This window comes from Zootermopsis nevadensis, unplaced genomic scaffold, assembly GCF_977971745.1.
Source record: "Zootermopsis nevadensis isolate Lab colony 2312 unplaced genomic scaffold, Znev_1.0 Znev_ptg000006l, whole genome shotgun sequence".
NCBI classification, from domain to species: Eukaryota; Metazoa; Arthropoda; class Insecta; order Blattodea; family Termopsidae; genus Zootermopsis; species Zootermopsis nevadensis.
The window spans coordinates 12,905,884-12,924,362 of record NW_028259138.1 but is presented as its reverse complement, the minus strand read 5'-3'; the positions used below and the strand labels follow the sequence as shown (position 1 = coordinate 12,924,362).

Here is an 18,479-nt window from a genome sequence, read left to right as displayed (position 1 = left end):
ATTATACTGATTTCTGCGTTTACCTCGTACACATGAAGGGGTTAATTTCGTATAATTTACTAAGACGAATGTTGGCAAAGGACAATTTCGTATTTTTGAAGCGAGGCCCGATTTTGACCCAAACCTTTGACCTCTGCATGGGTGAAGTGGCGGTCTGCGTCTTTCAGTTGACTGCGTTTGATGTATAGTATATCCACAGTTTATCATAGGTTTTCCACAAACTGGTTAAGGATTGAAACCAGATATTCGTTATCTGTTGCGTGTGTATAAACAAAACTCACGAGACGCTTCTGGTATTCACGTGTTAGGTCAACAGTTAAGTCTCGTAAACCAAAATCATGTGTGAGGTTTGTCCGATTTGTTGATGGACGAATTTAGTTTCGTATTTCCTTGTTCCTTCTTCCAGTTCACTGGTCTACAAAGTGATCGCTTATATGTTTTTTTTTAATTCGGCAATACTATATAATTATGCAATCTATTTTAAAGGTTTTAAAATAGATATAATATTTGCGTAATATAAAAATATGGCTGCTTTCAAAATACAGCAATATGCTGTTTGATTCTGCATTATGGATGGTAAAGTGTGAAGGGGGGATAGGATGATTATTCAAAAGAGCTAAAGTTTAAAATCTGGATAAGTGACAACAGTACTCAGAATTTAATTACGAGAAATTTTAAACGATTTATTGTGTATAGAATACATTTGTTTTAGTGCTTTTTACAAAGTCTGATTGTGTATTAAGAGTCGCTTAGTCAGTTGTTTCTGAACAGTTATTTTCTTAAGTGCACGACAGATGGGAGCGTTTTAAAACAGAGAGAAAAATAAATGATTTTAACTTAAACGCAGGCCAGCATACACACGCCATATATATTTAAAGAAACGTATCTGACAGCTAGGAGTCAGAATATTTATATATATATATAAACGTTCTGTCGTATTTGTTAGGAGAGGAAACGATGTTAACATAAGGTGATATTGTTGCGTCATATTGTGATGATTATAATTGTTTATTTTAACCGTCTAATCACAATAAAATATTTATTAAATATTAAAATATTATTACTATAATTAACATTTAATATTTAATAAATATTTTATTGTGATTAGACGGTTAAAATAAACAATGTTAACATAAGTGTATTTGCCAACACCAAACCTGTCACCTTCACGATGGAATCTGAATTATGGATGAATTTTAGAATGTTACACAATGATAAAATTATACGAAACCATCAGAATGATACGCACAAAATTTTTATAGAGATTTTAGGTGCCATCATTACCTGGCGCCTCGGATTTTGTTCAGGCTTAACCTGACGGAATTAGAAAACACGCAATGCGGGATTCTACATAATGAGGAAATTCGTAATTTATAGAGGTCAGGTGATATTGACAGGTAACAAATGAAGTTACGAGGGGTTAACTTGGATGGGATGGATGAAGTGAAAAATCTGTAAAATCTAAAGGATAATAGACAATTAAATCCTGTCTTCGGGAAATAGGTCCTGACGAAGGCAGGTGATTGACGTGTGGTCAAGTCCAGTGGCGGGCCCTGATAAAATGCGTAGAATATTCGGACTTCCTTTGCAAGAGAATTGTTTTGCGTACTTTTTCATACTTGTGTGCAATAATTGTATTTGTTTATACTGATCGTGTTGTTCTGTTATTTTTCGCTTAGAGTTTTATGAAATGCAAAAAAAAAAGCACGCTGAATTAATCAAACTGTAACAGGTTCACATTTGTCTTCGAGCTCTGAAAACTGGACACATAAAATGGCGAACATCATTTTTAGTGACGAATCCATCTAAAAATCCACAATAACTGGAAACTGTTTAAAACCTGTTAGAATAATCACTTTTTTCTGTATGTAGTCTAATAAATAACAGTGAATATTTAGCGGAAATTCTCATACTTTTGTTTATGTAAAATACATTAAGGCTGTCACAGCGGCGATTATGAACATCACTGTCTTCTGAGTGTAGTTCGGTAGAATTTTACAGACGTTTCAGAGGTCCTTGCTCATCGCCCTGATGATGGAAGAAGCAGGTACCTCTGAAACGTCGGTAAACTTCTACCGAAATACACCCAGAAGACAACTAATGATTAAGTAGTATTTATTAATACAGAACTGACATGTGATTGTCTAATGCATTAAACGGTTGCCTAGCAGCGATACAGTGATGAATATTTAGCGGTTCCATAGATAAGCCACGTCGTCTACAATACGCTAACTTTTATAAGCATAAATAATGCATGGTTTATTTATACGCTTTAATTAATTAATTAATAGTGTGCTATGAAACAGGGCCTGAATAGAAGTTATCGTCCGTCGTTGGCTAATAGTTAGCATTCCAGCTTTGAATTTCTGAGGGTCATGGGTTCAAATCTTGGTCCCGTCAGCGGCTGTCCTGAATTTTATCTTAACGAATTCGTTAAATTAGTTAACGAGCTAAGAGAATCACTGGGCTACTGAAAGCAAGAAATGGTCTCTAACGCAGATTTTGACATGGTACCTTAAAGTTGAATGACTGACTTATTCAGAATTATCCTACATTTCGAAGTTTGGTTATTTTTTTTCAGTTTAAAGTTTCATAAATTGTTAATCATGCAATATACTCGGTTATTCTTCCACTTTAATATTATTTCCAGTCATGTATCCTCCTCAGGACTTTGTTCTGAGACATCCTGATTTTATGTTTACAAAATTACGATATTTTTACGGCAATATTCATATTTATTGAGAGGAAAGTGGAAGCTGTTAAATGACTTGGTTTTACTATCAAAAACATTTGCATTGTCTGGAGCTAATCGTCCTTTCAGTATCAAAGTACAGTCGTTGGAGACATCTATTTCCAGTGGCGTTAACCAATTACAATCTGGTATTAGACTGCGCTGTGCCTGAACGATGCACTTAGGCTTATATTAATAATAGGATAGATAATAAAAATGTGTTTTGAGTTTGGTGTATATCCGTTGTTCATTAAACTGATTCGTTATTTGTGTTTTTGATTGTCCTGATATTACGCGGGACGGCAGCACAATAGGGGCAGCGAGTAGTCTACTCTGACCTCAGTTTGGCTCCATTATCGTTTTCGGGGTTTATTTTCCAATAAGTTCAAATCCAGACCCTCGCTAGCTGAATCCACCCTCTGCTCTCAACACAATACATTTTATAATGATGATCTGTTGAATATAGTTTGCTTTTGAGTTATCGAGGGAGGGAGATGGGATGAAAGGATTAAAGATTTTTATAGCCAGAATATAATCAGAGAATGCAGAAAAGAATAAAATGGATCCCTTGTCAATTAATATACTTATTTTGTGAAGATCACTTGGTTTGTTTATTTTATTTATTTAGTGTTCTGTCTGAGGAGAGGTCCATATGAACAGGATCCTTCCATCCTTTTCTCTTCTCGGACTGGGACCTGTTCATATACGTTCTTGGCAGATGATCCAGAAGTGGTTTGCCATTGCCTTCTTCTGTGTGTGAATGGAGTAATTGTTGGGATGCCACGGAGGAAAACTCCGTGTTGCCTAGACCACGGCCTTGCCCAACACAAGTTATAAATTCGGGCACCGCCGGGAATCGAACCCGAGACCCCAGGATTACAAGGCCAGCGTCCTAATCCTGTAATCCTGTAGCTGATCTTATCTCTGTTAAGCGAAGTGTTATGATTTCTGAGTGAGTAAAACTGAGGTTCAAAATGTATGAATATTATTCACTGGAGAATCTCCTACTGTCTCTTCTGATTTTGGGTACAATAATAATGGTCTTGAAATAATGCTTGAATTCCTGTTTCCTGCGCGACACTCTTTATTTTTTCAGGGACAAATGTAATATCAGTGTTTGAAAAGAAATTTTTAGAAATAACTGACGTCTGTTTGTCGGAGCAGACTTAATTGGATATGAACGATAATTTACGACGACAAAATTTATGCTCTGCACGCCTGGGTAGGTGTTATTAGTGTAGTGAATCCAAGCAACGTGCGAAAACACTGGGGAAAAAAAAAACGAATTTCCCATGAGTTTATATGTTCATTTCATTTCACGCACATCATGCGTAAAACTGATGTATTACTTTTATTTCGAACGTCCGTTTCTTCAAGGGCTGATAGATTACTATTTCGATGTCATGAATATTCTTGCTTCAAACCACTCAACCTAGGGTTATCATACGCAGACTTATGTACGCGGACAGAATAGGCCAATTTCCGCACAGCGTTAATCTTTACTGAGGTTTAAAATCTTTCTCTCAGCTTCTCCAGACATATCCTGGGTATTACCTTAAAATAGGTCACGACCCCGAATTATGATGAACGTTATGTTCATTATCATGAATGCTATATAAATAAAAGTCATGTAAACTTTACTGTTGATAATCTGCCGTTAAATAAACCCAGCATATCAGTTTAAATCCACCACGACTTATTTGTTTGTGTCTCGTTTAAGGACGCTATCATTAGTTCAAAAATATAGCGTAGAATGATAAGCTGATTAATGAATACTGAATTGTAAAGGGTATGAAAGGAAGTGGTAGTGGCCTACTTTTAGGTACAATCCTCGTTTATGCCTGGAGGAACCGAGGAAAACCAAGAAAAATATCAGACGTTCTCTGAATACGAAGCGGGACTGAATAACGTTCGACGGCGATGTTCGGCCCGACAAGTTTAAAACGACGTGTAGAAGCCGCGGAAATTTATCGGAGAAACATTTATGAGAACTGGCATTTGTGCAGAGTCTGTGTTACACGTTCAGCTGTTCTATAATCGAGCGGACTGCGGAATAAACTTTTTAATTTCCCAACTGTATTACTCTCGAAGCTTTTTCGGTCCGAACATACATGTTATCGTAAGTTAACCCTTTTGAAGCCCGAAGCTCGTCTAAATATTATTTAATAAGACAGTCCGTACCGCGAAGAAAACACAACACTTCACCATTACAAATGACAACTGGATGACGCTGTTTAAGGAAACAATCCCTTTTTACACTGAGAAAAATCCGAAACCCATACATACAAAACGCTGAGTTATTAACTGTGTGAAGTAGGTGGTACATATAATTACCACTGGGGTCTTAGAGGGTGAAATGTGAAATGATTATTGCGGATGTTTGAAGCTGAATATGACATGTCTGTTACTTAAAAGCGCTGTTATCTCGACCGTATTAAAATATTTTCCTCCTTTCTCTTACTTCACACTTCGATATGGTTATTAAATTATCTTCCGACGTTTTTGGGCTAGATTTAAATTACTGGTTTAGAGTATTCATAAAATGATAGCGATCATACCTACCACATAAAGTAGTTCTAATACGTTCTCACAGAAATGTGCATTTCACCTGTAATTATTACTAATTGAATTCCTGGGAATTTATCAATTCACAGCTGGAATTGTGGATGATGTATGTTCAACAGCAGAGTTCATGACAGTTAAAATCTTAAAAGCGAAGTTGTACTTATAGATGTGTTAAACGTTTCCTTATATTTAAAACACGTTTTTACGAATGTTGAATGTAAACGTGATTCCGTGTACCCGGATGATAGGAAGCTGTTCCAGTCTCGTTAGATTTGATGAATATTAAGTTTGTACATAATTCTCGCGGCCACCTGTCATGGGCCTACATAAACGTAACCAGCGCACACAAATAGCCAACATGTGTCTAGTTATTAGTTCGGTACCAGTGTGTGTATGATTACAATAGTTACCAACGCCGTTCTCATTGTGTGGCAAAGTAATGACTTGCAGGACCGATCAATAAGGTTACGCACTTGTATTTGGTTTGTGTTTTCGTAACAGAATAGAACAGATCGTTACGTAGAGAGTCTTGATTATAATGAATCAATTAAGAATACACTGACGGTGGCGGAGGTCATTAAATCACTTAATCTTATTTATTTAACGACACTTCATCATCTTATTATTATTTAGTGTTCTGTCTGACGACAGGTCCATATGAACAGGATCCTTCCATCCTTTTCTCGGACTGGGACCTGTTCATATACGTTCTTGGCAGATGATCCAGAAGTGGTTTGCCATTGCCTTCTTCTGTGTGTGAATGGAGTAATTGTTGGGATGCCACGGAGGAAAACTCCGTGTTACCTAGACCACGGCCTTGCCCAACACAAGTTATAAATTCGGGCACCGCCGGGAATCGAACCCGAGACCCCAGGATTACAAGGCCAGCGTTCTAACCGCTAGACCACCTCATCTTATTATTATTTAGTGTTCTGTCTGAGGAGATGTCCATATGAACAGGATCCTTCCATCCTTTTCTCGGACTGGGACCTGTTCATATACGTTCTTGGCAGATGATCCAGAAGTGGTTTGCCATTGCCTTCTTCTGTGTGTGAATGGAGTAATTGTTGGGATGCCACTGAGAAACCGGGGAAGCCCCCGGAGGAAAACTCCGTGTTGTGATTAATTATAACGAATTGTTTTGTTATTTAGAGACGATAGTTGAATGAATTGAAATAGAAGAATATCAGATCATGAAAGGTGCGGAAACAAGGATTTGAGAGGATTCGGCCTCGGTGTATTTGAAGGCGGTAATCCGGATTCTGCTTGGGGAGACTGAGGAAAACAACGATAATGCTCTTATTAGGCGATAATGCGGCCGAGATTTGAAACTGTTAAGCCTCCCTCCTAGAGACAAGTCTAATTACCAGAGAGAAAGGGAGGAGGGACATTGACGTAAGCGACTGTACCATTTCCCATGTTCGCTGACCCTTTGACCTTAACGTCATACTCCGGGGTGTAACCTCCAATGTGACTGAGAAGATAACGTTTACCCGCAAGTTCACAACGACCTCGCAACACCCCCGAAGAACAATGTTTATTAAACGTGGCAATAAAACATACCCCTAGAAGTTAACACTCGCCTTTACCCAATAATACCAACATGGCGGCCGTGCGAAGCTGTGATGTCTCGGTTTGGAGATTCGGACGCGGGGCAGAAATATTAAAAACTCGAAAGAAACTTTATGTTTGTCAGTTTCGGTGAGCGGATCGCTCCTTGGTTAGATGTCAGTCACCGTTCCTCCATTGCTTTGTGCCCGTCTGCGAATCCGACCAGCCAGTACAATATAACTGCAAAAGAAACGGACTCCAGGCTATAAAAAAAAAGATGGAAACCCTTTGATATATCAAACAGATTTCATTTTTCGTTTCTGGTACCGTTTATTTACGCAAATATCAAGACTTTGGCTTCAAAATGGCTTGAATTAAAATAGAAACGTGCCCTCTGGGCTGAAAGTTGAATTGAAATGTAGGTTTCGAAATCGGCTAAGCCTTGAGAACGTCGGTCTATTTATCACGTACGTCTAACCCACGTCATTACATTTAAGGTGTACGATCGTAAGCTTTTATACCGTGTACTAGACGCGGTGTCTTCCTCTACGCTGAAGAACCGAGGTTGTCGGTAAACAAACCTGATGTTCTGATCGTGTTTTCTTGTCATTTTCCATCTAAGTACTGGATTGGTCTTCGAAATATTTGTTCGTTATTTGTACTGAAGTTACGTTAGACATTTTCAAGGATTCTTGTCTCTGACGAAATAATGTAGCGCCTATATCGGGTACCGGGCAGCTATTTCTGCAATTATCAGAGAGCTAACAAAATAAATTTAAGTATAATCGGACGTTAAACGCACATAATCTACTTAAAAATGTTAAAAATGCTAAGTCTATATAATATTACTATTAAATTAGGAATGCTAATTAAACAAATTTGGCTAATTAAAATATTATTAAACCAAATGTCTTTAAAGTCCATATAGGTAATTCTATATTTTGTGAAGCTTTTTCTGTTCATAACGTTTGAAATGAGGAGATGTATTATCGCCATTAATTTTTAACTTTGCTTTGAAATACGCGGTAATAAGGACGCATGAGACAGGTAGGAGAGGTTTGAAATTAATGCATCACCTCACTTTCTGGTCTCATTTATTAGTGTTGATTTGCTTGCCGAGAAAGGTAACATAGACAAACCACAAAAATTCCTATGGGTAGCAAGAAGGAAGTTTGTCGGGAAATTCAGAAAAACCCAAGTTCATGTTCCATCAGAATGCAGGACAAAATCTTATGACAAAATAATAAGATAAATTTTCTCGTAAATCCTTCCAAAATATGGCAGTGTTTTTACATTTGGAAATTACACTAACAGATCAAAATGCATTCACTAGGAGTTTAAAAATTACGAGATTAAATTATAGAATTAATCTCGTGATCGTTAGTTCGCAAAACTTTATATATGCAGAACTGTCTGTTTATCTGTTGTTTCAAACGGGCGTGGAATTTTATGATAAACACTGAGGATTTAGGAGGATAGGCTGCTAAGAAAATATTTGGGGGATAATGTGAAAGAATCCTGGAAAAAAAATTTCATTATGACAAGCGTCGTAAGTTACACTCTTCAAAAAATACAGTGAGTTCACTGATAAAGTTGAACGCAACCATAACTTCCTGGCAGGAACTACTATAAAAATATAAGTCGATTTTATTGTTTTTAAGGAGCGAGACTGCAGTCGTATCGGAAAAACCTTGTAGCTCTTGGCGGTGAGTTATGCATTTCCAGCCGGCAGCCGGAGAGTGACATTTCTTGTGTTCAACTTTTATATTGGGGCAATCTAACGAAGGATTGGCTGAACATCTAGCACAGATAGATGATAAATGGATTAACAGTTTCTGTCTGACAGACGTAAAGAAAGAGATAGACCACTTGATTGTTCTAAGTAGGCTTAATTGGGAGAATAATAATAAAATTTACCTCACGGAAACATTATATGAGGGCGTGAAATGTTTTTAAATTTCTGGTAACAATTTTCGTTTGGCCAAGGCAATAAAGTGTCGTGTTGCATGACTGTATTTAATGAAATTATCTTAAATCAGGCTGGGATCACTTCTTCTAAAGCCCTTTACAAATAATCATTATTGATAACACTTTTCATAAACTATGAAGTTTAATAAAGAGTCTTTCTGTCCAAATTCGCACACGATCTCTACCACCAGGTGGTACCTACCTCAAATCTGGGATATCTAACGTCTTGTAGAGCTGGTACGATGGTGATAATAGTCGGGGGTACTCGATTTGAATCTGGGTTGGATTTTTTTTCCGGTGTTTTCAGACTAATCTTGTGATTTTAACTCCAAATGACCACTCAGGTTCCAAATCCTTACTTACTCAACATTAAATTTCGCCCGATACTATATTAATTCTACTGTACATCGTTTATTCCAATATTTCAATCTTAACTAGGCCTTTGTGGTGAAATCATAACAGCGCTTGATGTGATGGTATCCGAATTAGCCCGTTTTGTACCTTTCGTCATTGTGTTCTGTCGCGTCACAGGTAAACACTGTTAAAGTTTCGTTGGAATCTACATAATTAGTGGATCCCCTGAAACCACAAACCGAAAATGAGACTGTCATTGTTTTCGTACATTGACACACAAAGTGTTTAAGAAGCTTAAAAGTAAGAAATTGATGTCAGTTCAACGCAGAGGTAACGTTCATTCATTTTCATCCCCGTTTTACCACATTTTATATCACATAATCTTGTCGTGAAATGAAATGGTCAAAGTATTCTTTTAATAAATGTCACAAGACTTAGTGTAATTTTTGAACAAATGTAACTTGTTCGTTAATATTTGAATATTTGAAAATGCTCGTGGTTTAATTATTCGTTCTTACCTGTCGTGGTTATATGACAGTGGATGAAAAGGGGAATTTATCTGTAATATGTGATCAGGCAAGGATTTCGAACGTGGAATTCGTTTGAATGTGGCGTTGTATCCCTGTTGTGAAAATAAAGTCATGTTAGCCGATAAACCGACTGATCTCCGAAAGGAATACTTCTAGATCACAATCGTGAAGCTTTGTCATACACCATTTTCCTCTGTTCTTCGTGAAACAATCAATTAATAAAGCTGACATAAACCTTTTAGCAGAAACGTCGAGACTATATGAATACACAAATACATCTCGCCGTCATCCATCACTGACGTCATTAATCTCGTGGCAAAGTGGTGTTCTAATGGCGCTGGCTGATCAAATGCGAACCACTTCACCTCCGGGTTCTTGGAGATATTGCTCGCGTTTCCATGGATACGTATCGAAAACCCAGGTACTCCGTGAGTTAGTTTGTACGTCAGTGTAACAATTTGGAGTTATAATATTATATCGTGTATGAAGATCGATTCTTACATTATATTAATTTTAAGTTTGAACTTGAACAAAGAGTAGAAGTATGTCTAAAGTACGTTCTTGCTTCGGGGGCAACCATTTTGTAATGTACAAAGGTCATCTGATTAATACTGTATAAGGCAATAAGGATTGTTTACTCTGAGAAACCTGCAAAACTGATAAATATATGCGTAGTGAGTAAAATTCAGTTATTCAGAAAAAAAATATATTAAGTTTTCCTTATGAACTTTTAAGTTTATAAAAAATAAATAAAGATATTAATAATGATATATAATAATTTTTATGTAGGGGTTCCCTGAGACATGAATATTATTTCAAGGGTTTCGCAAGGGCAATGAGGTTGAGAAAAACTTAATATATTTTTTTTCTGATAGCTGGTTTACGCAAAAAATTACTTACGTTTTTCTCAAGTTTATTGACAATACAAAAAAAACTGAAATCGAATTGCCTGTTCAAGAGACCTTATACGGAGGTTTTCATTCACACAAAAAATTAACGTAAATAACGTATATAACACATATAACAAAACGAAAACAGATAATAACTACTACAATAACTAAATCGTTTATTGACAATGTTAAAAAGGCATAAGATAAATCAAAGTAAAATGTCATATGAACAAATATATGTGTCAAGGAAATGTTATTTTTGAAGCCAATTTAAGTAATAAAATTTACTGGAGTTACTCGATGATACGTGAATCCGCCACGTACACTAACCACTAAAGGCGGTTTCAGCCTGGCGCCGTATAGACGTCGCTAAATATATTTCTAAATGACATAACAGGTTGAAGACTTTATTATAATACCCAATAATTTTCCGAGAATATTTCGTACGCGTATAGTAAAATTACGAATATGAAATTAAACATAAAAATAACTCAAAAATACATTTACATATGATTAGCCTATTCATCACTATTTCTCGCGGAACCCCCGGCGATTGCTCGCGGAACCCCGGTTGAGAAATGCTGCTCTAGCAGATGGAAACCATGCAAAATCAGAATTCCAAACGATTGTTAAAAGAGTCTTCTGTCATGGATCTGACTAATAAAGTATGAAGCAGTTCATACAAGAATAATATAAAACAGAGATGAAATGATAGAAGACATTTTAAGCTGAACGAATTGCTACGAGTTCGTAAATGATTTGAAACGTGGCTTCGTTTTGGCATTATGCTACATCAACTATCATTCATGTATTTCTATCGGATGTAATTGCTATTGTACGTCGCCTATCGCAGATTAGTTAAGTCTTTGTGCAAAGAAGCACTGTCCGATAACCCAGATACAAATGTAGAGGCTTTTTTATTTCGGAAGCTGTCAGTTGTAACAGAGCCTCTGGGTCTACAAGCTAGACAACGTAGCCTGTAAGAACAGAATGTTATCTGTGAAAATTCACTCTGGTGGAAGCAGACAATTGCTCTGGATAAGTTGATAGGCGACAGGCAGAATAATTGAAATGGCTATTGTATTTTTCATAACAAAGACAAAATTTACATGCTTATTGAATAAAAAATATCTTTGTTTTAGTTATGAAATGTAGCTTTTGACAGAGTATCCATGTAAAAAAAAATATGTGTCATTCAGTATTCGTATTTTTTTGGTATGAATAATGAACAGATTGTTACTGTAACGGGAAATATAAAATTTTAGAGGTGGTTAAAAGAATAATCATTGCTTTCAAAAACAACTGAAATGTGTGTGCGTTACGATTGAGAACATTTTATTGGGTAGAAGTTCGAATATTTTAATCTAAATAAATCAGAATTGTTTTTTTTTTCAGCCGGTTTTTAAATTATGCCAGTGTTTCAAAGTGAATTTTATACTGAAGGTAGTGTAATGTGTGCTTAGTACAATCCTCAGTTGTTCTGCACTGACACAAATTTAACGAACTTTGAATTTTATAGTATAATTTTGCATAAACTATTTAAAAATCCATACGATTATGAAACTAGACACACTTATAATACTTATAAGTGTCGAATCGATTGTTTCATTTTTCTTCTCGGCATTTTAATACTTATATTGAAAGTAAATTGACTTAATATAAAAGGAGTAAATATTTTAAATGCTAATGTGAATGTTAAAATAGGTTTATCAGTGAAATTCGCCTACTCTTTGCATTTATAGCAGTTCAAAATACAATCAAGTTTCGATTAATTTTATTCCTATTACGTTAAGTGACTGATATGAATCATGCGAAGTCCGATCTAACTAAACGTTCTTTCTGTGATTATAATTTTAATTAATTTAACATTAAGAATGTATTTTATCTGAATGTCTGTTAGTTTTCTGCTGATTTCATAAGATTTCTCCCAGTGAAAATTTGTGTTTACTAAATGTTTATTAATTTGAAATACTATAAATTAATTCTTAACTCTTCAAGCTTCCAAATAACTTAAAAATGAGAAACATATACTATTACAGTTTTAGTCAATAATTGATTACGCTTTAGTATTATTTTCGAGATTGTATTAACCTTAAATCGTAATAAATTGTCGAAAACTTTAAATTTATAAAAAAATTGCAATTAAATATTGATATATTTTGTAACATAGGAAACTTTGTTCCCTCAAAATGACTGAGTAAAATCGCTTTGGCATTTGAACGCAAGTACCTGAATAATTGAATGTTTGTAGAAAACAGTTCGATTTACTAATGTGTACTACAGATTGGTTGTAAAAATCTTAATTGTCTGGCGCTCTGAATCGTAATTAACGTCTAACTTTATCGTCGACAATTTTTAAAAATAGCGACGCTTAGGAAATCGAACGACGCTAATGATAGCAATGTATAGCTATAATTCACTTGTCACAAAAGTAGCAATTACAAGATATTACTCACCGTGTACTGCCAGGATGGTAACAAATAAATAGAGCAGACATTGTGTGGGACCTGGCATCTTCTTTGGCTGATGGACGATAATGAGTTTGCAGGCTAGCACATTCCACGTGGACCTGAAGTTCCTGGGATCAACACCGAAGCTGAGATGTCGCTCACTTGAACTAGGCGACGCGTCGAATTTTGGATCTGATCTCTTATTCGCTTAGAAGTCACATTTAAAGACGTTTAGCAAAAGGCTATGTTTTCTCGTTGACAGTAGCGTGAATTTCGACGAGAACTTTACTACAGTATGCATATAGATTAAAATAGAAATGATTTTTTTTTATTTTTTAATTTAAATTATTCTTATACTGTTTTGAATGTATGAAGTATTTTAATAGAAATAGTATTGTATATTTAAGCATAAGCTGGCGTAATTTATATATATATATGTATATGGTCATAAAATGTGTAAATTTGACAGTTTCAGAATCTACCCTATAATTACTCAACTCTTTTCTCCACTACGGCGTTGTAATACATAAAACATATTGATACATAAGGTAAAGTTACACTTATCACCCGGTTGAAATTAAATGTTAATGTCATTGCAAAAATGTTGTACATTAGAAAGCTTTAAAAACAATTTTACAGGTGCAATAAATGAACACCTTTATACACTTTATCTACAGCCCGACCTGTGTTTGTCCACATCTATCACAGTTAGTGCGGTCCATGCACTCTCCTTACACTAATCCCTTAGAAAAGTGACACTTCGCACAGCGCTCTTCGCGTCATGAGACATCGTCGTTCGATGCGTAACGTTCCAGCGTCGCGACGGCCAATCTACGACCTGACCAGCACCTCGCGTGGCCGGCAACTGAGCTTTCAAACCCGACTCGGCTGTTTTTAATATTTCTTCGTTCGTCCGTCTGTCCGTCCGACGTTTTTCAGCGTTGCGCGCGCTCTATTGTGCGAGTCGGCGCCGCGACGCTCTTCACACTGAGCCACAGTGTTGCAGGCTTCCACGGCGCAGTTCCCCTCGACCTGTTCAAACTTCTCACTACCCCGTACGACCACTCTCTCTCACCTGTGTGAATTAATTTTCCTTTAACTCGTTGCAGATACGATCCCATGCTCGGTCATTGTTTTAGATACCATTTGCGCCGTCCTCAGAACCAGAAATTCAAGCTTTGAACTTGTGTCATTTTTAAGGGAGATTACCCTCAAAACAAAACCTGCGCGTCGCGAGCGTTGACAATGGGGAGGAAGGGGTGCCCCGCGTTATTTTACTCGTGATTGGCGGAGAATTGAAGAAGACAAGTCACGCACGCCTCGTCCAATAATAAAGAAGGAATTTTGTTCCTTTTTCAACCCCCCTCCCCCCCACCCCCCATCTGTGTCGGCGCCTGGGTGAACAAGTGGGATATTTTTCATACACTTCAGGGACCCTCTTGCGTTCGGTAATCTTCAGATGTCATCATGAGACATGGGCAGAATGCCATTAGATGTAATAGATTCGACACAATTTCATTTTTCCGCTAAACGTACGGATGTTACGATCAAATATGATGTTCTCCTGTCTCCTTAACTTACGCATTTGCTAACTAACTACTAAGCAACATCTTGCGCAGTTGGTACAGATTGTTATTACTTCAAAGTTACAGAAGGCAAGTGTTTTCCTCCTTCCAATCTGATACTTGAATAATTTCTTAAAAATTTGTAAATTTCCCTGCGTGGTTCGTCTGTCTAATTATAATTAGTGATTTTACCACCTTCAAAAATGAAAATTATGAAACCTCTTAAAATCAATTTTCTTTATCCCCTGGTACTTACACTTATATTTTGGTTCAATTTTTCTCATTGTCTTCCTGCTCTAAGTCGTCCTAGATTTAGATTTTTCTTTTAAAAAAGAGACCACGTTTCACGCCCATGTAAAACAACAGGTAATATTGTAAACTTATAAGGAGGCCTCGAGTTGAATTTTATTTTCTCTTAACTTCAGATAAATTCACGATTCCATTGTACCAATCCGTAGTATGCAAGCCCAGTCCTTCGCGATTAGAAAAACACATCATTAAGCCTTGCCTAATAAGTTAACGATTTAAATAAATAAGGCAGAGACCTTGTTAAAAATCTAAAAGTGCCTTCGCCTAGTCGAGAAATTCCTCGTCTTTTATGGAGCAAGATAGTTTATACCGTGTTCGAAATAGTCCGGTGGTACACGTCCTGAGGCATATGAAGCAGTCCACACCCTAAATACTTATTTTCTTTAGATCTAATTTAATAATATCTTTCCATCTACTCCTAGGTCTTCTGAGTGGTTCTTTCTTTGTACACCTTTCTCCTTCATAAACTCTACATACCTCCCGACAGCCTTCTGGATTTTATAATCGTTGCGGGTTAGCTTAGTCAGTGTAGTGACTCGCTACTGGACGACTGGGGTTCGATCCCAGACGGGGGAAAAGGATTTTTTTTTCCTCTAGCTTTTACGTCCAGACCGGCTCGGGGGCGCCTCCTATCCGATGGGTACCGGGGTCCTTTCCCGGGGATAAAGCTCGGCCGGAGTGTGATCCTGACCACTCACACCCCATCTACTGCCGAGGTCAAGAATTAGTAGGAGCTATACTTTCACTCCCCCCAAGCGCCTACATGGCGTATAGTGAGATAGCTTTACATTTTGTATTAGCATTTTATGAAAGGTATAAATTATGAAGTTCGAAAAAATTGTTTTTTTGTACACTTTGTGATGATGGATACAGTTAGAGAAATAATTTAGATAGTTTTCGTCGCATTATATAATCTTTAATCTTTAGGATTGTATTGATAAGAGGCGTAATGTCTGTGTGGATGTAGCCAGGATGGGAAGGCAGATTATGCTTACGGGATTTTTGTGTCGAATTCTCTCATGCGACGTCTCTTGAAGACCAAAAATGTTCGGACATGATAATTGGGGGAGGAGGGGTTGATTGATCTAGCTCAGGATCCTTTCCGACTTGAATTTATTGTAATACGCGATGCTAATGCTCCAATGTCTACCACCAGATTTTTTAGTAAATTAGTTAGTCTACTTTATTAACATGTATAATATACGGAAAGGGCTTATTAACGTTATTCAATTATATTTATTTATTAAAAATCGTTTTAATCTTTATAAAACTTCAGACGTTAATTTTTTATATGTTGTTATGGAATTCTTTCTGACATAATTGTGGTATCTTAGGTCTGAGACTTCGGAACCCTGGAATGTACCAAGTCGACGTCGAATGCTTCCGTTGTTTGTTTGAGTGCATCCTGCCAGGGTGTATCTCACCCTGCCACGGAGGTGTAATAGGGAAACGAACTTCTTTTTTTTTTTGTTGTAAATGTCAAGAATTTCACTTCATTAACAACACGCGAAGTTCTCTGACACCGACGTGCTTCAGGTAACATAATATTGCCACTTCAGAAAAAGTTTTCTTTAAGTCACAGAGTTTGAATGCAGCTGTACGTAGAGTGACACCTCGTGGTGACTTGAAAATGGAATATTCTTGTACTGACGAAGTAACGTGTGTTAGCATAATGAAATCTTCCTCTAAGAGCTGTTTTTTTTTACCTAGGGAAGACGGATTAATTTTCGGTGTGGTAATGTCCTGGTGCTGTTTTATGGAGAGATCCTACTGAACCCGTAGAAAATATGAACAGACGATTTAGTGTAATCGTGCGTAGTTTATATTAATGGCGGCGGTGATAATGATTTTGAAAAAAATATCAATAAAATACTTGTTTAAATCTTGTCAGTCTGATCACAATAAAATTCCTATTAAATATTAAAATATTACTATAATTAACATTTAAATATTTAAATATATTAAATGATGTTCTCTATCGAAATGTTCGATTTACATTAGAACATCACTTTTTACACGACATGTTTCAGTTCTAAATGAACCATCTTCAGGTGTATAAAATTATTATATAAACCTAAATATAATTTCTTAAATGCAACTTTTTAGTCAGATGTTTATCAGATTTCAAATGATGTTTTCTTTCAGTTTTTATTGTATTTTAATATCGTATTCTAAGTTGTTCGTATATATATATATACGTCGTGTTTAACATGATTTTGTGTGGGTGGATGGTTTGTTGTTGTTTTGTATCGGCCAGAAGTTGTGGAGGAGTCACGACCGTCTGGAAGTATTGCCGTGTGTGAAGATGGTTCATTTAGAACTGAAACATGTCGTGTAAAAAGTGATGTTCTAATGTAAATCGAACATTTCGATAGAGAACATCATTTTAATATATTTTAATATATTTTAAATATTTAAATGTTAATTATAGTAATATTTTAATATTTAATAGGAATTTTATTATGATCAGACTGACAAGATTTAAACAAATATATATTTATCACAATATGACGCAACTTTATCATCTAATAAAATACTTGGTATCTGCCATCAGTCAGCAGTTAAATGTAACAGTTCTATAGTTAAAATTATACGTTACCGTGGAAATGTATTAAAACAAGAAGGTTTTTAAAATAAGGATCTTCAAGAAATAGGTTAATGACTTACAGGTTACTTAATGGATTGGTTCTTTAGTTGCTTAGTGGGAACCAATTGTGCATGCTATTTATCGTGTACACAAGTCAGAATACATTGTGGTTAAGTTGACCGGAAGTTATTGTTTCTTGTATGTGGTTATTATTCCTAAACTCGCCTTCGACGTCTGTGGAAGACAACAAATGTCCTTATTCAAAGTAAGTGACTTCTTCAGCGATATTCGAATTTGATACCAACTGTATGCAAGAGTATTCGGTCCATTAAATATCTTCTCTTCAGCTCTGGTTCGTCAGTGTGGCAGGGGAACCTCCTATGACGTCCTGGCCACATATTAAATGTCGACACTCAACTGTGTATCTTTAATACGCGGGTTCATATTCTTCTCTCTTCAGTCTTATTGTTTTTTACTTAGTGAAACGAAAGTGTGTGACGGATAACCGAATATGGAAAAAGTGTTCATATCGTAACAGGAATATAGTACGATTCATGGAAGTAATTTCTGTAAAGGCCACAAAATGTCACAAAACCGAGTCGCTTAGTGCGTGCCTTTGTTTTTTCCCCTGTAACATCCTCTGTCGCAGGGGACATGCGTGTAAACTTTCGTGACAACACGGCGCCTTGTTGCGACATGTATGCTCGGAATACACACAGAATCCTCGTGTGTTCTTGCGACGAGCATTTAGAGACATTAAATCCGCCTTGTTCGATAGTTCACACTTTGGCCATCAGATCGCAGTACCTCAGTATCTATCTCACGAATTTTCTCACCTATAATTTTGTTATCTCCGCTCGTAAGGTATAGAAAGATACGATTTTAAGGTCGTGTAGAATAGCACAACATTCACATCAAATTATGAAGGAACGTCACTTAACCTATCGAATGGTTATTAGTTATTCTGGAGCCAATTGTA

General features: G+C 36.4%; 2 protein-coding genes across 2 annotated transcripts in view; one reads left to right on the top strand and one right to left on the bottom strand.

Moving 5' to 3' along the window:
- Positions 1-13,944, bottom strand: part of CARPA (Carbonic anhydrase-related protein A) — a 279,269-nt gene extending 265,325 nt beyond the window's left edge. Inside the window, exon 1 of the mRNA XM_087343739.1 lies at positions 13,046-13,944. Within this exon, the coding sequence (XP_087199865.1) occupies positions 13,046-13,103 (58 nt within the window). The 5' untranslated portion in view covers positions 13,104-13,944. The remainder of the gene's footprint in view (positions 1-13,045) is intronic.
- The window catches only part of LOC110837456 (uncharacterized), a 516,015-nt gene that overhangs the window by 363,939 nt on the left and 133,597 nt on the right, over positions 1-18,479 (top strand). The gene's annotated exons all lie outside the window — the stretch shown is intronic.